Source organism: Colletotrichum karsti (genome assembly GCF_011947395.1).
Source record: "Colletotrichum karsti strain CkLH20 chromosome Unknown Scaffold4, whole genome shotgun sequence".
Classification (NCBI taxonomy): domain Eukaryota; kingdom Fungi; phylum Ascomycota; class Sordariomycetes; order Glomerellales; family Glomerellaceae; genus Colletotrichum; species Colletotrichum karsti.
This window is the reverse complement of record NW_024065904.1, coordinates 1,274,251-1,287,031: the sequence shown is the minus strand read 5'-3', so window position 1 is coordinate 1,287,031 and position 12,781 is coordinate 1,274,251. Positions and strand designations below refer to the sequence as shown.

Below are 12,781 nucleotides of genomic sequence, written 5' to 3'. Positions count from 1 at the left end.
AAAGACGGTGAGGTTTCAGCAAAACGTACCTCTGATTTCTGTGACGACTTACGACAAAGACACGATAAATCAGTCTTCCTCGCACGCAACCTTGGCGCGTGGACCGGACACCAGAACCGTGGATTTGTGCGCCTATCTTGCCGCATCATCACCCGAGACATTGAATGTGGAAGAAGATTCGGGAGATTATTTCGAATTTTCCAAAGCAGAACGAGATGTTCACCATATCGGATGGCAGAACCTAACTCTGATGTCTCTACCAAATGCCCTAGATGGCCACAGGCAGAAGACACTCCGACTGCCCAGGAAATATCGACTCAAGATGGCGGCTGAGATCGCTCGCTCTTTACTGCAGGTCCATGCATCACCATGGCTTGGGGACAAATGGTCCAAGAAAGACTTTTCCGTCCTTGTAGACACTCGCTCAGGAAGCCTAGTATACTGGTATCCCTTTGTTTCTCGGAAGTTCCAGCAATCCAACGAATGCGCCACCAGTCTTTGCTCATCGTCAGAAGAGTATGTTCGCTCTCGTCTGAAGATAGTAGGAATCATAGTACTGGAGCTCATTTTCGGGAAGAACGTCGAAACATGCGAATACTATGACCAGTATCTTGGACCGGGAGGAATGCCCAACGACCAGACTGATTTCAGCACAGCATCAAAGTGGGCAGGAGAAGTTGAGGGTGATTGTGGACCCGAAGTTGCAGATGCGGTGAGAAGGCTATTGGATTGTTCGTTTGGTCCACGGCCTCAACTTACGGATATCAGGTTTAGGGAGGCGGTGTACGATGGAGTGGTCGAGCCTCTGTTAACCTGCTGCGCTGTGTGGCCCAGTGACCTCAACGATGGATGGGAGGTACCTAGTAACTCTATCAGATCTAAATAGCGCGAAAATCACTTTTTGGTGATAGAGTTCTTAACTTAATATTGCAGCATTCGGATTCCGACTTTTGTTTGTCAAGAGACAGGCTAGTACTATTGACGCTTGTTTGTTAATATGAACCACATGTTCTCACATTTCTCAGAAATTTTCATTGCGCTTCGGGTAATCTTGAATATAAATTTCTGAATCAATCTTTCCAGTCTAATTTCGCGTGGGTATCTTCATGTTGGAAAGACTGGGACCTGGAGATGAAACAAAACTTACCGCAAGGGCAATAAACAGCAGCAAAGGATTGAGGAACTTACGATAAGTCTGTGTCTATACGTTCTTCGAACCTTCGAGAACATTGCCCGTAAGGTAGTCTAAGATGTAATACCGCAAGCATTCTCGACGACCTGTGAGTCGAGGAAAATCACTATACGCATCAGCGAATGTGTTGCTCTGCTCAAGGAAAATGGATTCACCGAGAAAGTTTCCGTATCTGCAGATGATGTTCACAGAAATGAAATAACCTGTTGACGGTGCAATATACATGCACTGGTTGCCTTCCATTAGAGACATGCGAATTCCGCGATCTCTACAGCGGCATGTCTCAGGGACACAAACCACGGACCCATTATTCGTGGGATTATAACATAGATCTATTTGCTTGAGTATAATACTGTAAAACGTATTCGATGAAGTTTGAAGTCGAGGGGCTGGCCATCTTTGCGTGATGTGGGTATTGGGCCATGGGTTAGTAGAAACGACGTTATTGATACTGGTTGACGAGAAAGTGAGCAAAGAGCATTAGAGCTATCTTGGCTTGGTATGGTACAGCTGAAAGACTGGCCGGCGATATTCTGAGAAACGCACGGTGGGTAATTTCAGGTCCAGGAAGAAAGGTGACAACAGTGATAAAAGAAATAGTCTGGACGCAAAGAAAGGTATGACAACAGATGAGGTATACGTCGGAGTCGGCGACTGGTGCTAGATATTGAAGCTCTTCAACAAACTGGACATCGTCAGGAAAACGTCATGACATGACCACGATACAGAGAGCCTGAAGGCTCTTCCGCAAGTGAGGCAATTCGGTAAGCCGAACCCAAACACAGACAGTGTGCTACGACTAAACCCAAAAAGCACTTCAACGTAGTTGTAAAGTCTTGTTGGACCACTCATCATATCATTTGAGATGATTTCTGCTGTCATTGGAATTTTGGCAATTGAAGATCCTAAGGCCCCTGCACGACGACAGCGTCCCTGCAGACGCTACTCGGAGACTGCAGCTTACCCCTTGCCGGTGAAAACTAGGGTTCAAGGCCTGGAAAGCATCCATAGATGAGAGAACACGCATGACTGCGGATTTCGTTCTAAGTTGAGTGATCGAAGTAAGTTCTGGCTCACATGCCGAAGCGTCGATGAGTGTGTGTCAACAACACTTTGGGCAGGCCTCCGCGAGCTACCCCAAAGCAACCCCAGCCAACCCCAAGTTCTCCAAGATAAGCAATGCAGTCCATATGGACCTTTGAGATTAGTTTCATGAGAGCTACTTTCCCAAAACGATCAGCTCTAGCTTGTCGGAATGAGACCGTATCGGTCAAGGATGCAGCTCGACTCATGATTGATCGAGAAAGACCACTCCATCAATGGAATCTCCGCACTAAGCGGGAATCGAAAGAAGGACCCCGATTTCGGGATTGTTTGCTAGGAGCAGGCTGGCCGAGGCAGGAAATCAATGACGAGGGTGGGAATGGTGAGCATGGGGTCGAATCAATTTATTGAAGCTTCAATCTCAGCTGCGCTGTCCTTCAATCTTCATGTTGCCTCACTTAGCCATTGCTTTCCAACAACTCCATACTTTCCAACGCCTTACTACTACCTTGATCTTTCCTCCTTTACCAATTGGTAGCCATAGCATCAGCAAAAAACACCAAGGAAAGATGGCAAACCGTGGTGCGACATGGGACCCCAAGGTTCATACCATCCGCGACCTGATGGAACTGGGAAGCAAGAAGCTTCCAAAGATGTACAGAGACTACTACAACGAGGGAGCGATGGATCTTGTAACGTATGGTTCACAGTCAATTGTATCATGTCAATTCCTAAGCTGACCTGGCGATGAACAGTTTGCAAGATAACGAGGAAGCCTATAACCGCTACAAGATCCTGCCACGAATTCTTGTCAATGTTGACAACATCGATCTCTCTACCACGATCTTCGGCGCCAAGGTAAACAAATCTATTCGAATCCATACAGAACAAAAAGGCTTACAGAAGCCGTCTTGACAGGTCTCTTTTCCCCTTGGCTTCAGCCCCGCGGCCATGCACAAGCTGGCACACCCCGACGGCGAGATCGCGACATCCCGTGCCGCTGCGAAAATGAACATCTGCATGGCCCTTTCCTCATATGCGACCGAATCTCTCGAGAATGTGGCCGCGCAAGGGCTGGGGAACCCCTATGTCATGCAGCTGTGTGTGCTCAGAGATCGCCAGACAACTATCCAGATGCTTCAGAGAGCCGAAGGTATGATATGGTCTCAATAGGCTGTGGAGTTGATTGCTGATTCTCTCTAACAGCCGCTGGATACAAGGCCATCTTTCTGTCTGTTGATACGCCATTGCTAGGTCGCCGCTTGAACGAGTACAGGAATAACTTCACCTTGCCAGACGGTGTGGAGTGGCCGAATTTGCTATCTGATGGAAAGAGCGAGCTTAGCGGTGAAATTAGAGATGGAAAGGCTGTGAGCAAGCATGACTTCGGTAAGATATAATATCCGGTCTTCAAAGGGACTACTCTGACGAAGCTAGACCCTTCACTTGACTGGGACAGTGCGATCCCGTGGCTGAAGCAGCATACCAAGCTCCAGATTTGGCTCAAGGGGGGTGAGTACCCGAGCTCTGACCGAAGACCGCTACTCAGCGCTGATGTGCCCATTATCAGTATATAACCCGGACGATGTTGCGATGGCGATCCGATTCGGAATCGATGGTATCGTCATTTCGAACCACGGTGGTCGACAACTGGACGGAGTCCCCGCCACGCTTGATGCTTTGAGAATCTGTGCGCCTGTGGCAGCCGGCAAGATTCCCATTGCCGTTGACGGCGGAATTCGACGCGGCACCGATATCTTCAAGGCGCTCGCTCTCGGAGCGTCTCACTGTTTTGTGGGACGAATCCCCATTTGGGGCCTGGCGGTAGGCTGGCATTTGTTCGCAGACAAGAGACTCGAAGATGCTGACATGTCTTGTAGTACAACGGACAGGAAGGCTGTGAACTAGCACTCAAGATTCTCATGTACGAGCTGAAGATTGCTATGGCACTCGCGGGGTAAGTTGTCCAAGGTCACACTGACACCGAGCACTCAACTAACGTGGCCACATCACAGAACCCGGACGGTGGACGAAATATCAAGGGGGCATGTGGCGTACCTCAATGCGAACGGAGTTCTTGCAAAGCTGTAGCAGTGTTTCTGAAATTACTTGATACATCGGACTAAGGCGTTGCGTAACATTCAATGTACATAATCATTACATCTTAACACTCAAATTTACGCACAATTTCATTCGAAGGTACATATGCATTGATCTGGAAGGAATTAAAAGCTATTAATGAAGATTTGGCGAAGTATTCGTGCGGCAGGCCGGCGAAACAACCTGGTTGAATATGTCCACTACGGCGAACAGATGTGGCCAATGAGTTCAGGCGCACGAAGTTACGCAGCAAGAGCACCACACTTCCGCAATGAGACCATTGTCCAATCCGGCATGCTTGGAAAAAATCGTTAGACTTAGTGAAGAGAGAAATCCAGTTGAACATTCATCTTGGACTAGGCTGGTTTCAACCGCACCGCGTGAGTGCTAGCGATGGACCGGATCAGCTCCCGAGCCAAGCAAGACCTGGTGTGTCGCCATCCCATGCTACATCGATTCACCTGTCAGGCGCGATGCAGCCACTGATGGAGGTTTCATCGCCCCAACACCATGGCGTTTCGGGATAGGAGTGATCTTGATGCGGCTAGGTATGAGGAAGGTCTCCGCGACGGGACCCACATCGCCGACCCTTCCCCGCAAAGATAGAGATCGCGGAGGTGCCTCCGATCCCGGGACCCACTTGCCCCGCGTTGCCGTTCTTCAAGCTCCTAGCTACCCCTCCTCTATCGTCATCTCTTCTCCCCTTCTCAGTTGATGGTGTAAGATATGCGATGGAATAGGCAGGCCTGCTCGAGTGGGAGTGTCTTGCGATGCCGGAGGCCTATTCGTAAAGCTTTCTTAGCTGCAAAGAGCAAGACATCCCGGGGCACTGGAAACGTGGAATGGATTAGATAAACTTGAGATAAGTTTGATATATGATGCTGGGGCTTCTTCTTTGTGTACAATCTAGCGGATCAATCTAAGCATTCCATTTCTCAGGTTGAGTTATCAGTGACACCATCACCTTCGTCCTCATCTCACATCCTTTCCGAAACCACCAACTTCAACTTCACCTACCTAGCTCGCTAGTACATCTCCAATACACTCGTCATGGCGCCATCAGAGCTTAAGGGTGTCCTCGTCGCTCTCATCACCCCTTTCACCCCGGACCAGAAGTCCATCGACACGGCCGCCCTCGACGCACACATCCAGCGCCTCATTGCAGCAGGTATCCATGGTCTCGTACCAGGCGGTAGCACAGGTGAATTCACCGCCCTCAGCGCCGAGGAGCGCAAAATTCTCGTCGAACAGTCCGTCAAGTCCGCTGCAGGCCGTGTGCCCGTCGTCGCTGGTATTGGCGACCTTTCCACTGTCCGCGCCGTCGAGCACGCTGTCCATGCCGCCTCAGTTGGAGCCAGCGCCCTGATGGTCGTTCCCCCCTTTTACGACGCGCCTAACTTGACTCAACTGCGCGAGCTTCTCAAAGAGATCCACGAAGCTTCCAAGCTGCCCATCGTCTACTACAATATTCCTTCCGCTAGCGGTGTCAGCCTGTCGCCCGCCGAGATCGCCGGACTCTCCGAAGTTGGCGTTACGCACTTGAAGGATACTTCCGGAAATGCACCCGCTCTCACGGAGCTGCTCTTCAGCGCCGCCAGCACTTCGCGTATCACGGCTTTCAACGGATGGGACACCCTCACCTTCTACGGTCTCGCTGCCGGCGCTAAGGGCTCCGTGTGGGGCGCAACCAACATCATCCCTGAGCTGTCGAGCGAGTTGTGGAAGACGGTGGCTGAGGAGGCTGATCTGAAGAAGGGAAGGGAGTTGTGGACCAAGATCTTCCCTATCTGCAAGTTCTTGGAGTCGCATAACTATGCTTCAGCCGTCAAGACCGGTATGGAGCTTCGTGGATGGAAGACGGGTGGACTTCGCAAGCCTTTTGCTCTGCTGGACGGCGAGGCAAGAAAGGAGCTTGCGACGTTATTGAAGGATGCCGGTGTTGAAGTTGTAGCTTGATTGGAAGAACCATGAGAACCCAACTAAATCTCAGACGATGTGTTACGGATGAGTTCCGCACCGTCATTGTATCGTGACGTGACTGAGCTTGGTGTCCTTAACCTTGGTTGATAAACTGTCAATGTCAAATGGCCTAAGATAATATTCAACTATAACAGACAGCGTTCTTAATCTTATTTGATATTGATGTCTCCCTAACCTCTCAAATGTGCTCGAATCTGCTGTAAGTCATCGTCGGGAATGCCAAGTCTATCAGTGACGTATCCTTGAAAGCCGCCGTATCGTTGATCAATATTCTTGAAGAACAGCTCCCATGCTGTGACCCGTAGACTGCAGAGATTATAAAAGGCAGGCTCTTCGAGCCCGGATTCACAGTCATTGTCTCGTATGGCCCGCTTCAGCAGAAGTTCACGAACAGGTTCCGACCCAATACGCGTCAACACATAGTCCAGAGCAATGGTGTCGGCATCAGCCCCAGCGAGATGTAACAACAAGCCTGCTAAGATACCTGTTCTGTCGCGTCCGACTTTAATGGCCAAAAGAGATTAGCACTGCGGCCATCCTCATCGAATTAGTAGGTGATTAACTCACGGGCGCAGTGGAACAAGAACGGCTTGCCAGGCTGGGCTCTGACATGTTCAAGAACAGATTTGAAAGTCGAGGCATATACCTCCATGATGTCCATGTACATCTTGCAGTAGCCTTCCTCTCCGCCGCCGCTCACGAAATCGCCGATATTAATGGTGTTGCTGTATGAGTTGGGCAGCCATACGTTTTCAACCCCGGGGATGTTAGGCTCAGGGTACCTCTCCCGCTCATGGTCTGCCCTCAAGTCGAAAATCTTCTTGATGCCGAGTTGGTTCGTAAGTTGTCGCTTGCCTGTCTCGTCTAAGCTCTCGAGGGAGCCAGAGCGAAATATGTAGCCGGGTCTGATGGGGCTGCCCGGAAGCTGTCCGATGTCTCGAGTGTTAAATGTGCCGGATACATGGACGAACGGCGAGGCTGAGAGAATGGAATCAAGCTCAGATTTCGGTATGGCATATCGAACATCAGTCTCGGCAAGTTCGATCAAACGTGATGCAACTGGGATAGATGCCATGGAGGAGACCGGGGGCGGGTTGCGAAGAAGCTCGCTTCTTTCAGCTATACTGAAATCGGGTTGCAGACAAGATGAGCAGAAGAAAAATGATATCAAACTTTGGGCAAGATACGTGCCACAGAAGGCGTTGTTAGAAGTCAGTTTCACGGTATTTATGGCATACGAAACCTGCGTTGAGGGTGGATCCGGCTCCGGAGTCTCGGAGGACGCGTCGACACGGCCCTCCGCGGAGGCCGAATGAATACCCGGTGGAAACGATTGAGGGCTCGATAACACTCGCATGTGATGTCCCCAAGAATAGAATCACACAGGCGGAATACGTGGGTTGAGAAATATGCCATGTTTGATTTTTAGTGATCTCTCCGAGGTCACCTCGAGATATTTTGCATCAAGTCTGGCCAGCTCAACGTCCAGTCCCCCGTCTCTCTTCTCTTATCCCACACCCCTTGCGCCAGGACGCTGGGCTTATCAGCACCAAAGATAACCCCTTGTGTGTCGATAGATTCAAGAATAAGCCGTCCTCGCTCTTGGAGATCCGGCGTAACAGCCTCACAAGCTGCGATGAACCCGGCCCAGCCAATGCTAGTAGCAAAGTCATGGTCATCCGCAGTCTCCTCAAGACAGGGTTGTATGTAGTCAAGAGTTTTGCGAACGGCATCCTGGATGACCATCGCGCTCATGTTATACACTCGCCGGTAGAAGTAAATGATCAGAGCTTGGTGCATCGCCAACGTGAGGGATCGAATGACGGGGTGGTCAACTAGTTTTGTGTCTCTATCCGTGAGTTCCTGCGGCCTACTCGGTCCGCTGTGTACATCGGTAGACTCAATCGACCAGGACCAAATGTGTTTTTCGAGCATCTTAACATGACGAGAAAGAGCTGCGGAGACGCGGGGATCGTACGACGCAATGGCTTCCAGCTTGGCCTTCTCATTAGCAAAGCTGATTGTCTGAGATAGCAGAGTCATCAGAGACTCCGGGACGCCGTAAATATCGGGGTACATCGTGACTGGCCAGTGGCCAGAGATATCGAGGTGGATGTCCGCGTAGCCAACCTCGGCGGGTTTCTCTCTGGAGATGTCGAGGTCGGCGCCGAGTGAGTCCTCGGCGATGCGGAACTTGCGGAGTGAGACGGCCATCTCTGTTGCTGCCTGTGCTTGTGCATTCGCTGAGAGAGCTTGACCTATCTTGGATGAAGAGTTGTCGATGGATATATCTGTGCTCTCTGCTATTACACGGAGGTGGGTGTAGACATGGTGTAGGACGCGAAGATGGAAGGATTTGGGCATCGAGAGACCACGGAGGCGGATGAGGCGTTCAGCATCGAGGAGGAAGATCTTTACTGCGCGAGATCCGTTGTAGAGTACCTATGCAAAGGTCAGGAACATGCGACTATGCCAGCAGTCCAGGAGATATCAACTCACAGATACCATGGCCGTAGCAAGGATGGCCATGAGGATTTCATTATATTTGGCTTGGCTCGGTTCGTCAGACTCGCTTTGTAGTGCCAGCTTTAGGTGTGACTGCGCACTTTTCTGATAGTCGAGTCCGACCCCAAGCCATTCAGATGAAGCCTTTTGATCTTCTTTCAGCGACCTGTGCAAGTGGAAAGCGCTCCTAGCTAACAATGTGCATAGAATACTATGTCTCGTATGGGAGGTGGTGTTCCAAAGAGACAGCTCGGCAAATGTCTCTAGTGCGCAGGGCAGAAGCCAGAGCTGCCAAGGCGATATCCTCATGCCCTTAACAGTCGATGATGAATCGATGGTCTTGTAGTATCGTAAGAGAGAGGCGGCATGTGTAGGAAGACATGGTGCGACGCCGGGTAGGTTATTGGTGAAGGGTGCAGAAACTTTGCGCGGAAGAGGTAAGTTCATATCGAGCTCAGCTGATGATGTTGTTTCAGTGGTTGGTTGGTCTTGCGGAAGACTTGCGTCTTGCAGTTGTAGTTGATTTGTTTCTTCTTGTTGTTGGTCTGGGATATCAGTTGCTAGGTGGTCTATGCGACCCGTGACGGGAGGCCGCGGAGAGGTAGAAGAGAAGAGAAGGTCTAGAGCAGACATGGAGCCGTCCATGGACATCATATGGGAAAGACTTCCCGTGCCCTCACCATGCATCCAAGGCTGGCCGAGATTCATCAATGCGTCTGCATCAAAGGTGTCAAAGACACCAGGGAGAAACGACGGCTCCATCGCTAGAGATTCGTCATGAATGGACCATGGCTCTATCATGACCTCCTCGACATCCTCATCTAGGCAGTCACCGCCGACAAGATCAGGCAAGACGTCGGCCGGTGATGATGTTGGCGAACTCTGAGACTGATGAAGAGGGGAGGAAGCCTCTTCCGATTCCGTGGTAGAATCGCTCTCGAACGCCCTGAAGACGCCAAAGGGGCCGATAAGACACACTTCTCCCTCGCCGTGGACGCTCTTCTCGTCAAGGTCGATGACAATATCACCGGCAGAGCGGTCGCCCATACTATCGACGATCTCAACGGCCATCGAGCTACGCTCATCCTCGGTGAAGAGCGGGTACCGGTACGAGGTGCCGCGGTGAGAAGAGGAGGCATGCTTCTGCTCGCCCGTTGTCGGGCATAGCGGATCCGGCACCCACAGGAGCTGCCCATCGTAGCCCTCGCACACCAGGTTGAGTCGGCGACAGGACGAACACTTCGGGCGGGCCTCGTCACACTTGAGATGTCGACTCCTGCAGGTGCGGCAGCCTGTGAAGGTCCTGGATCGCGGTACCCTCTTGGCGCTGTTGCCAGTTGATGTTTGTTGCTTTCCTCGCGAGGGGGCTTTCTGATTCTTCTGACTGGCGGAGCTGGAGCCGATGGGTCCCCCTCTGCTTCTGGTGGTAGCAGGCATTGTCGGCGAGGCAAGGCAAGGGACAGCGAGGAAGCAGGCGGGTTGAGCGCATGCGCGTTTGGAAATCGGTGGCTCAGGAGGTTGCGGCGACGAACATTCCAGGCTTGTGTCCCCGACTGGCCTGATTCCAAGGCCCTTCTCGTCACTTAAAGGAAAGTCAGCGGGGAAATAGCGGAGGCAAAACGTCGTCGAATCGCGGGGTCTCGATATCGGAAGAATCTTCCGAGACAAGGCCAAGAGCGACTTGCAGTGATCACGGGATGTAATGGTAGGTGTGAAAGAGTCGAGATACCAGATTTGGCCTTCGTTCCCCTGCTTTTTCAGACAAGGAAGGTTTCCGCGACGAACTTATCGGCGCTAACGGTGTGGGGAAGCAGGCCGATGGGGCCGGCCCGGTCTGTCTCGGTCTAGGATGATGCCGGGTCGATGTCCGAAGAGTGAGAGTCTCAAGTCTTAGTCATGGATTCGCTTGATGGCATATTCAGAGTACTAACTGAATTCCTTTGATCGCGCGATCAGTGAATGATGGGCATGCGATCGCGACGGCTTAATTGCAGACGCGGACGTCTTGGTGAAGCTATGGCTCAAAAGCCGTTTGGACCCGGAGGTCAACAGCTGGCATGTCGCTGAGCTTCGTTTCTGGCTACGACTTTCTTCGGTCCTTGTCTGTTTTCTACCATCCGTAAAGTACAAGTCTTGGCACCATGGTCTGCCTCCGACACTCCCAGTCATTGGGACTTACGATAGCTGCTAGACGCTGTCCTAAGAAAACCGCCCGTACTCGCAGACTTTTGTCGATGTCATGCCATCGTGCTGCTGCAGCTTTCCAGGGCGAACCTTCGGAGCCAAAGGTGGTGACTTCTTCGGTCCCCGGGCCCAAGGTGAAACAAGGAATCGCGGAATTGGAACAAGTCTTTGATACTCGCAGCGCAAACACTCTTGTGGACTACGAGAAGTCTATCGGAAACTAGTGAGTTGACAGGAAAGTAGTTGTCATTACGGAGTTCTGACCGAAGTGAAGTCTTGTCGATGCAGATGGCAACCGGTTTCTGGATGTGTAAGTCTTTCTGATTCTGACATGAAAAGACAAGACAAGACACTAACAAAACTTCTAACAGATTCGCCCAAATTGCATCGATCCCCCTCGGATACAATAACCCCGAACTCAACCGGGCATCGAGTAGCCCTGCCATGATTCGAGCGATCGCCAGTCGTCCGGCGTTGGGAAGTTTTCCGTCAACAGACTATGCCGACCTTCTCAAAACCGGCATCCTCAAAGCCGCACCCAAAGGCCTGAATCAGGTTTTCACCGCGACGACCGGTTCCGATGCGAACGAGACGGCATACAAGGCGGCATGTATTTGGAAGGGCACTCAGGAGCGAGGCGGTGCGGACTTCAGCGCCGCAGAGCTGGAGTCCGTTATGCTGAACCAGGCTCCCGGAGCAAAGAAGTATTCCATCTTGTCGTTCCAGAAGGGCTTTCACGGCCGTTTGTTTGGGAGTCTATCGACAACTCGGAGCAAACCCATCCACAAGCTCGACGTACCGGCGTTCGATTGGCCCGTCGCCCCCTTCCCTCAGCTGAAATACCCTCTCGACCAGTTCGCTGCTGAGAACGCGGCCGAAGAGCAACGTTGTCTAGATGAAACCGAACGCATCTTGGACGAGCAAAAGCAGGCAGTTGCCGCCGTGGTGATTGAGCCAATTCAATCCGAAGGTGGTGACAACCACGCCTCGCCTGCGTTCTTTCGGGGATTGAGGGAACTCACGAAGCGTAAGGGTGTCTTGATGATTGTCGACGAGGTCCAGACTGGTGTTGGAGCTACTGGGAAGTTCTGGGCGCACGAGCATTGGGATCTTCCCTCGCCGCCGGACATGGTGACTTTCTCGAAGAAAGCGCAAGCTGCGGGCTTCTATTTCGGCGATGCTGGGTTGAGGCCGGATAAGCCTTACCGTCAGTTTAACACATGGATGGGCGACCCTGTTCGAGCGCTTCTGTTCAAGTCTATCTACAGAGAAATCGAAAAGAATGACCTTGTTGACCATACTGCCAAGGTGGGAGGATACTTGTTTGGGGAGCTGGAGAAGCTGGCTGGTATATACCCGCAACACGTTCAGAACCTTCGAGGCAAGGATCGTGGAACCTTCATCGCTTGGGACGCTCCGAGACGGGACGAAGTCTTGTCGCTAGCGAAGACCGAGGGCGTAAACATGGGCGGTAGCGGCGATGCTGCAATTCGCTTGAGGCCTATGCTGGTCTTCCAAAAGCATCATGGTATGTTCGCCGTTATCCGACAAGCGCAAATCTTGATGATTGAGCTGACATTCGAAATAGCCGATATTTTCCTCGAGGTATTGGAGAGCGTGTTCAAGCGTCTATCATAGTGGAGAGTCAAGAGTTGGGATTGAAGTGAATTGCGTCAAGGGTTTGGATGCTGCGAGTTATCTGTAATCAAGAACAAAATAGACAGTTCTCGAAATGCAAAATTGTAACAGGTCTCTCGGCGTACGTGATGTCTATTG

General features: G+C 51.5%; 5 protein-coding genes across 5 annotated transcripts; 3 read left to right on the top strand and 2 right to left on the bottom strand.

Annotated features, from left to right (window-relative positions):
• Positions 1 to 2,805: 2,805 nt before the first annotated feature.
• CkaCkLH20_01912 (fmn-dependent dehydrogenase family protein) lies at positions 2,806 to 4,327 on the top strand (the record flags this gene model as incomplete). Its single annotated transcript, XM_038884631.1, has 8 exons — positions 2,806 to 2,933; positions 2,992 to 3,094; positions 3,155 to 3,389; positions 3,443 to 3,625; positions 3,674 to 3,748; positions 3,807 to 4,060; positions 4,117 to 4,193; positions 4,252 to 4,327. 8 exons carry the CDS (start codon positions 2,806 to 2,808, stop codon positions 4,325 to 4,327), a joined length of 1,131 nt encoding a protein of 376 aa, XP_038750331.1.
• Positions 4,328 to 5,386: 1,059 nt separating this feature from the next.
• CkaCkLH20_01911 (dihydrodipicolinate synthase) lies at positions 5,387 to 6,292 on the top strand (the record flags this gene model as incomplete). The annotated part of the gene is made up of 1 exon (XM_038884630.1): positions 5,387 to 6,292. One exon carries the CDS (start codon positions 5,387 to 5,389, stop codon positions 6,290 to 6,292), a length of 906 nt encoding a protein of 301 aa, XP_038750330.1.
• A 571-nt stretch (positions 6,293 to 6,863) lies between these two features.
• On the bottom strand, positions 6,864 to 7,391 carry CkaCkLH20_01910 (tyrosine phosphatase; the record flags this gene model as incomplete). Its single annotated transcript, XM_038884629.1, has 1 exon — positions 6,864 to 7,391. The coding sequence occupies one exon, from the start codon at positions 7,389 to 7,391 to the stop codon at positions 6,864 to 6,866; it is 528 nt and encodes a 175-aa protein (XP_038750329.1).
• A 368-nt stretch (positions 7,392 to 7,759) lies between these two features.
• On the bottom strand, positions 7,760 to 10,258 carry CkaCkLH20_01909 (uncharacterized protein; the record flags this gene model as incomplete). Its single annotated transcript, XM_038884628.1, has 2 exons — positions 7,760 to 8,758; positions 8,816 to 10,258. 2 exons carry the CDS (start codon positions 10,256 to 10,258, stop codon positions 7,760 to 7,762), a joined length of 2,442 nt encoding a protein of 813 aa, XP_038750328.1.
• Positions 10,259 to 11,160: 902 nt separating this feature from the next.
• Positions 11,161 to 12,643, top strand: CkaCkLH20_01908 (4-aminobutyrate aminotransferase; the record flags this gene model as incomplete). Its single annotated transcript, XM_038884627.1, has 4 exons — positions 11,161 to 11,228; positions 11,280 to 11,315; positions 11,377 to 12,533; positions 12,594 to 12,643. 4 exons carry the CDS (start codon positions 11,161 to 11,163, stop codon positions 12,641 to 12,643), a joined length of 1,311 nt encoding a protein of 436 aa, XP_038750327.1.
• Positions 12,644 to 12,781: the final 138 nt, after the last annotated feature.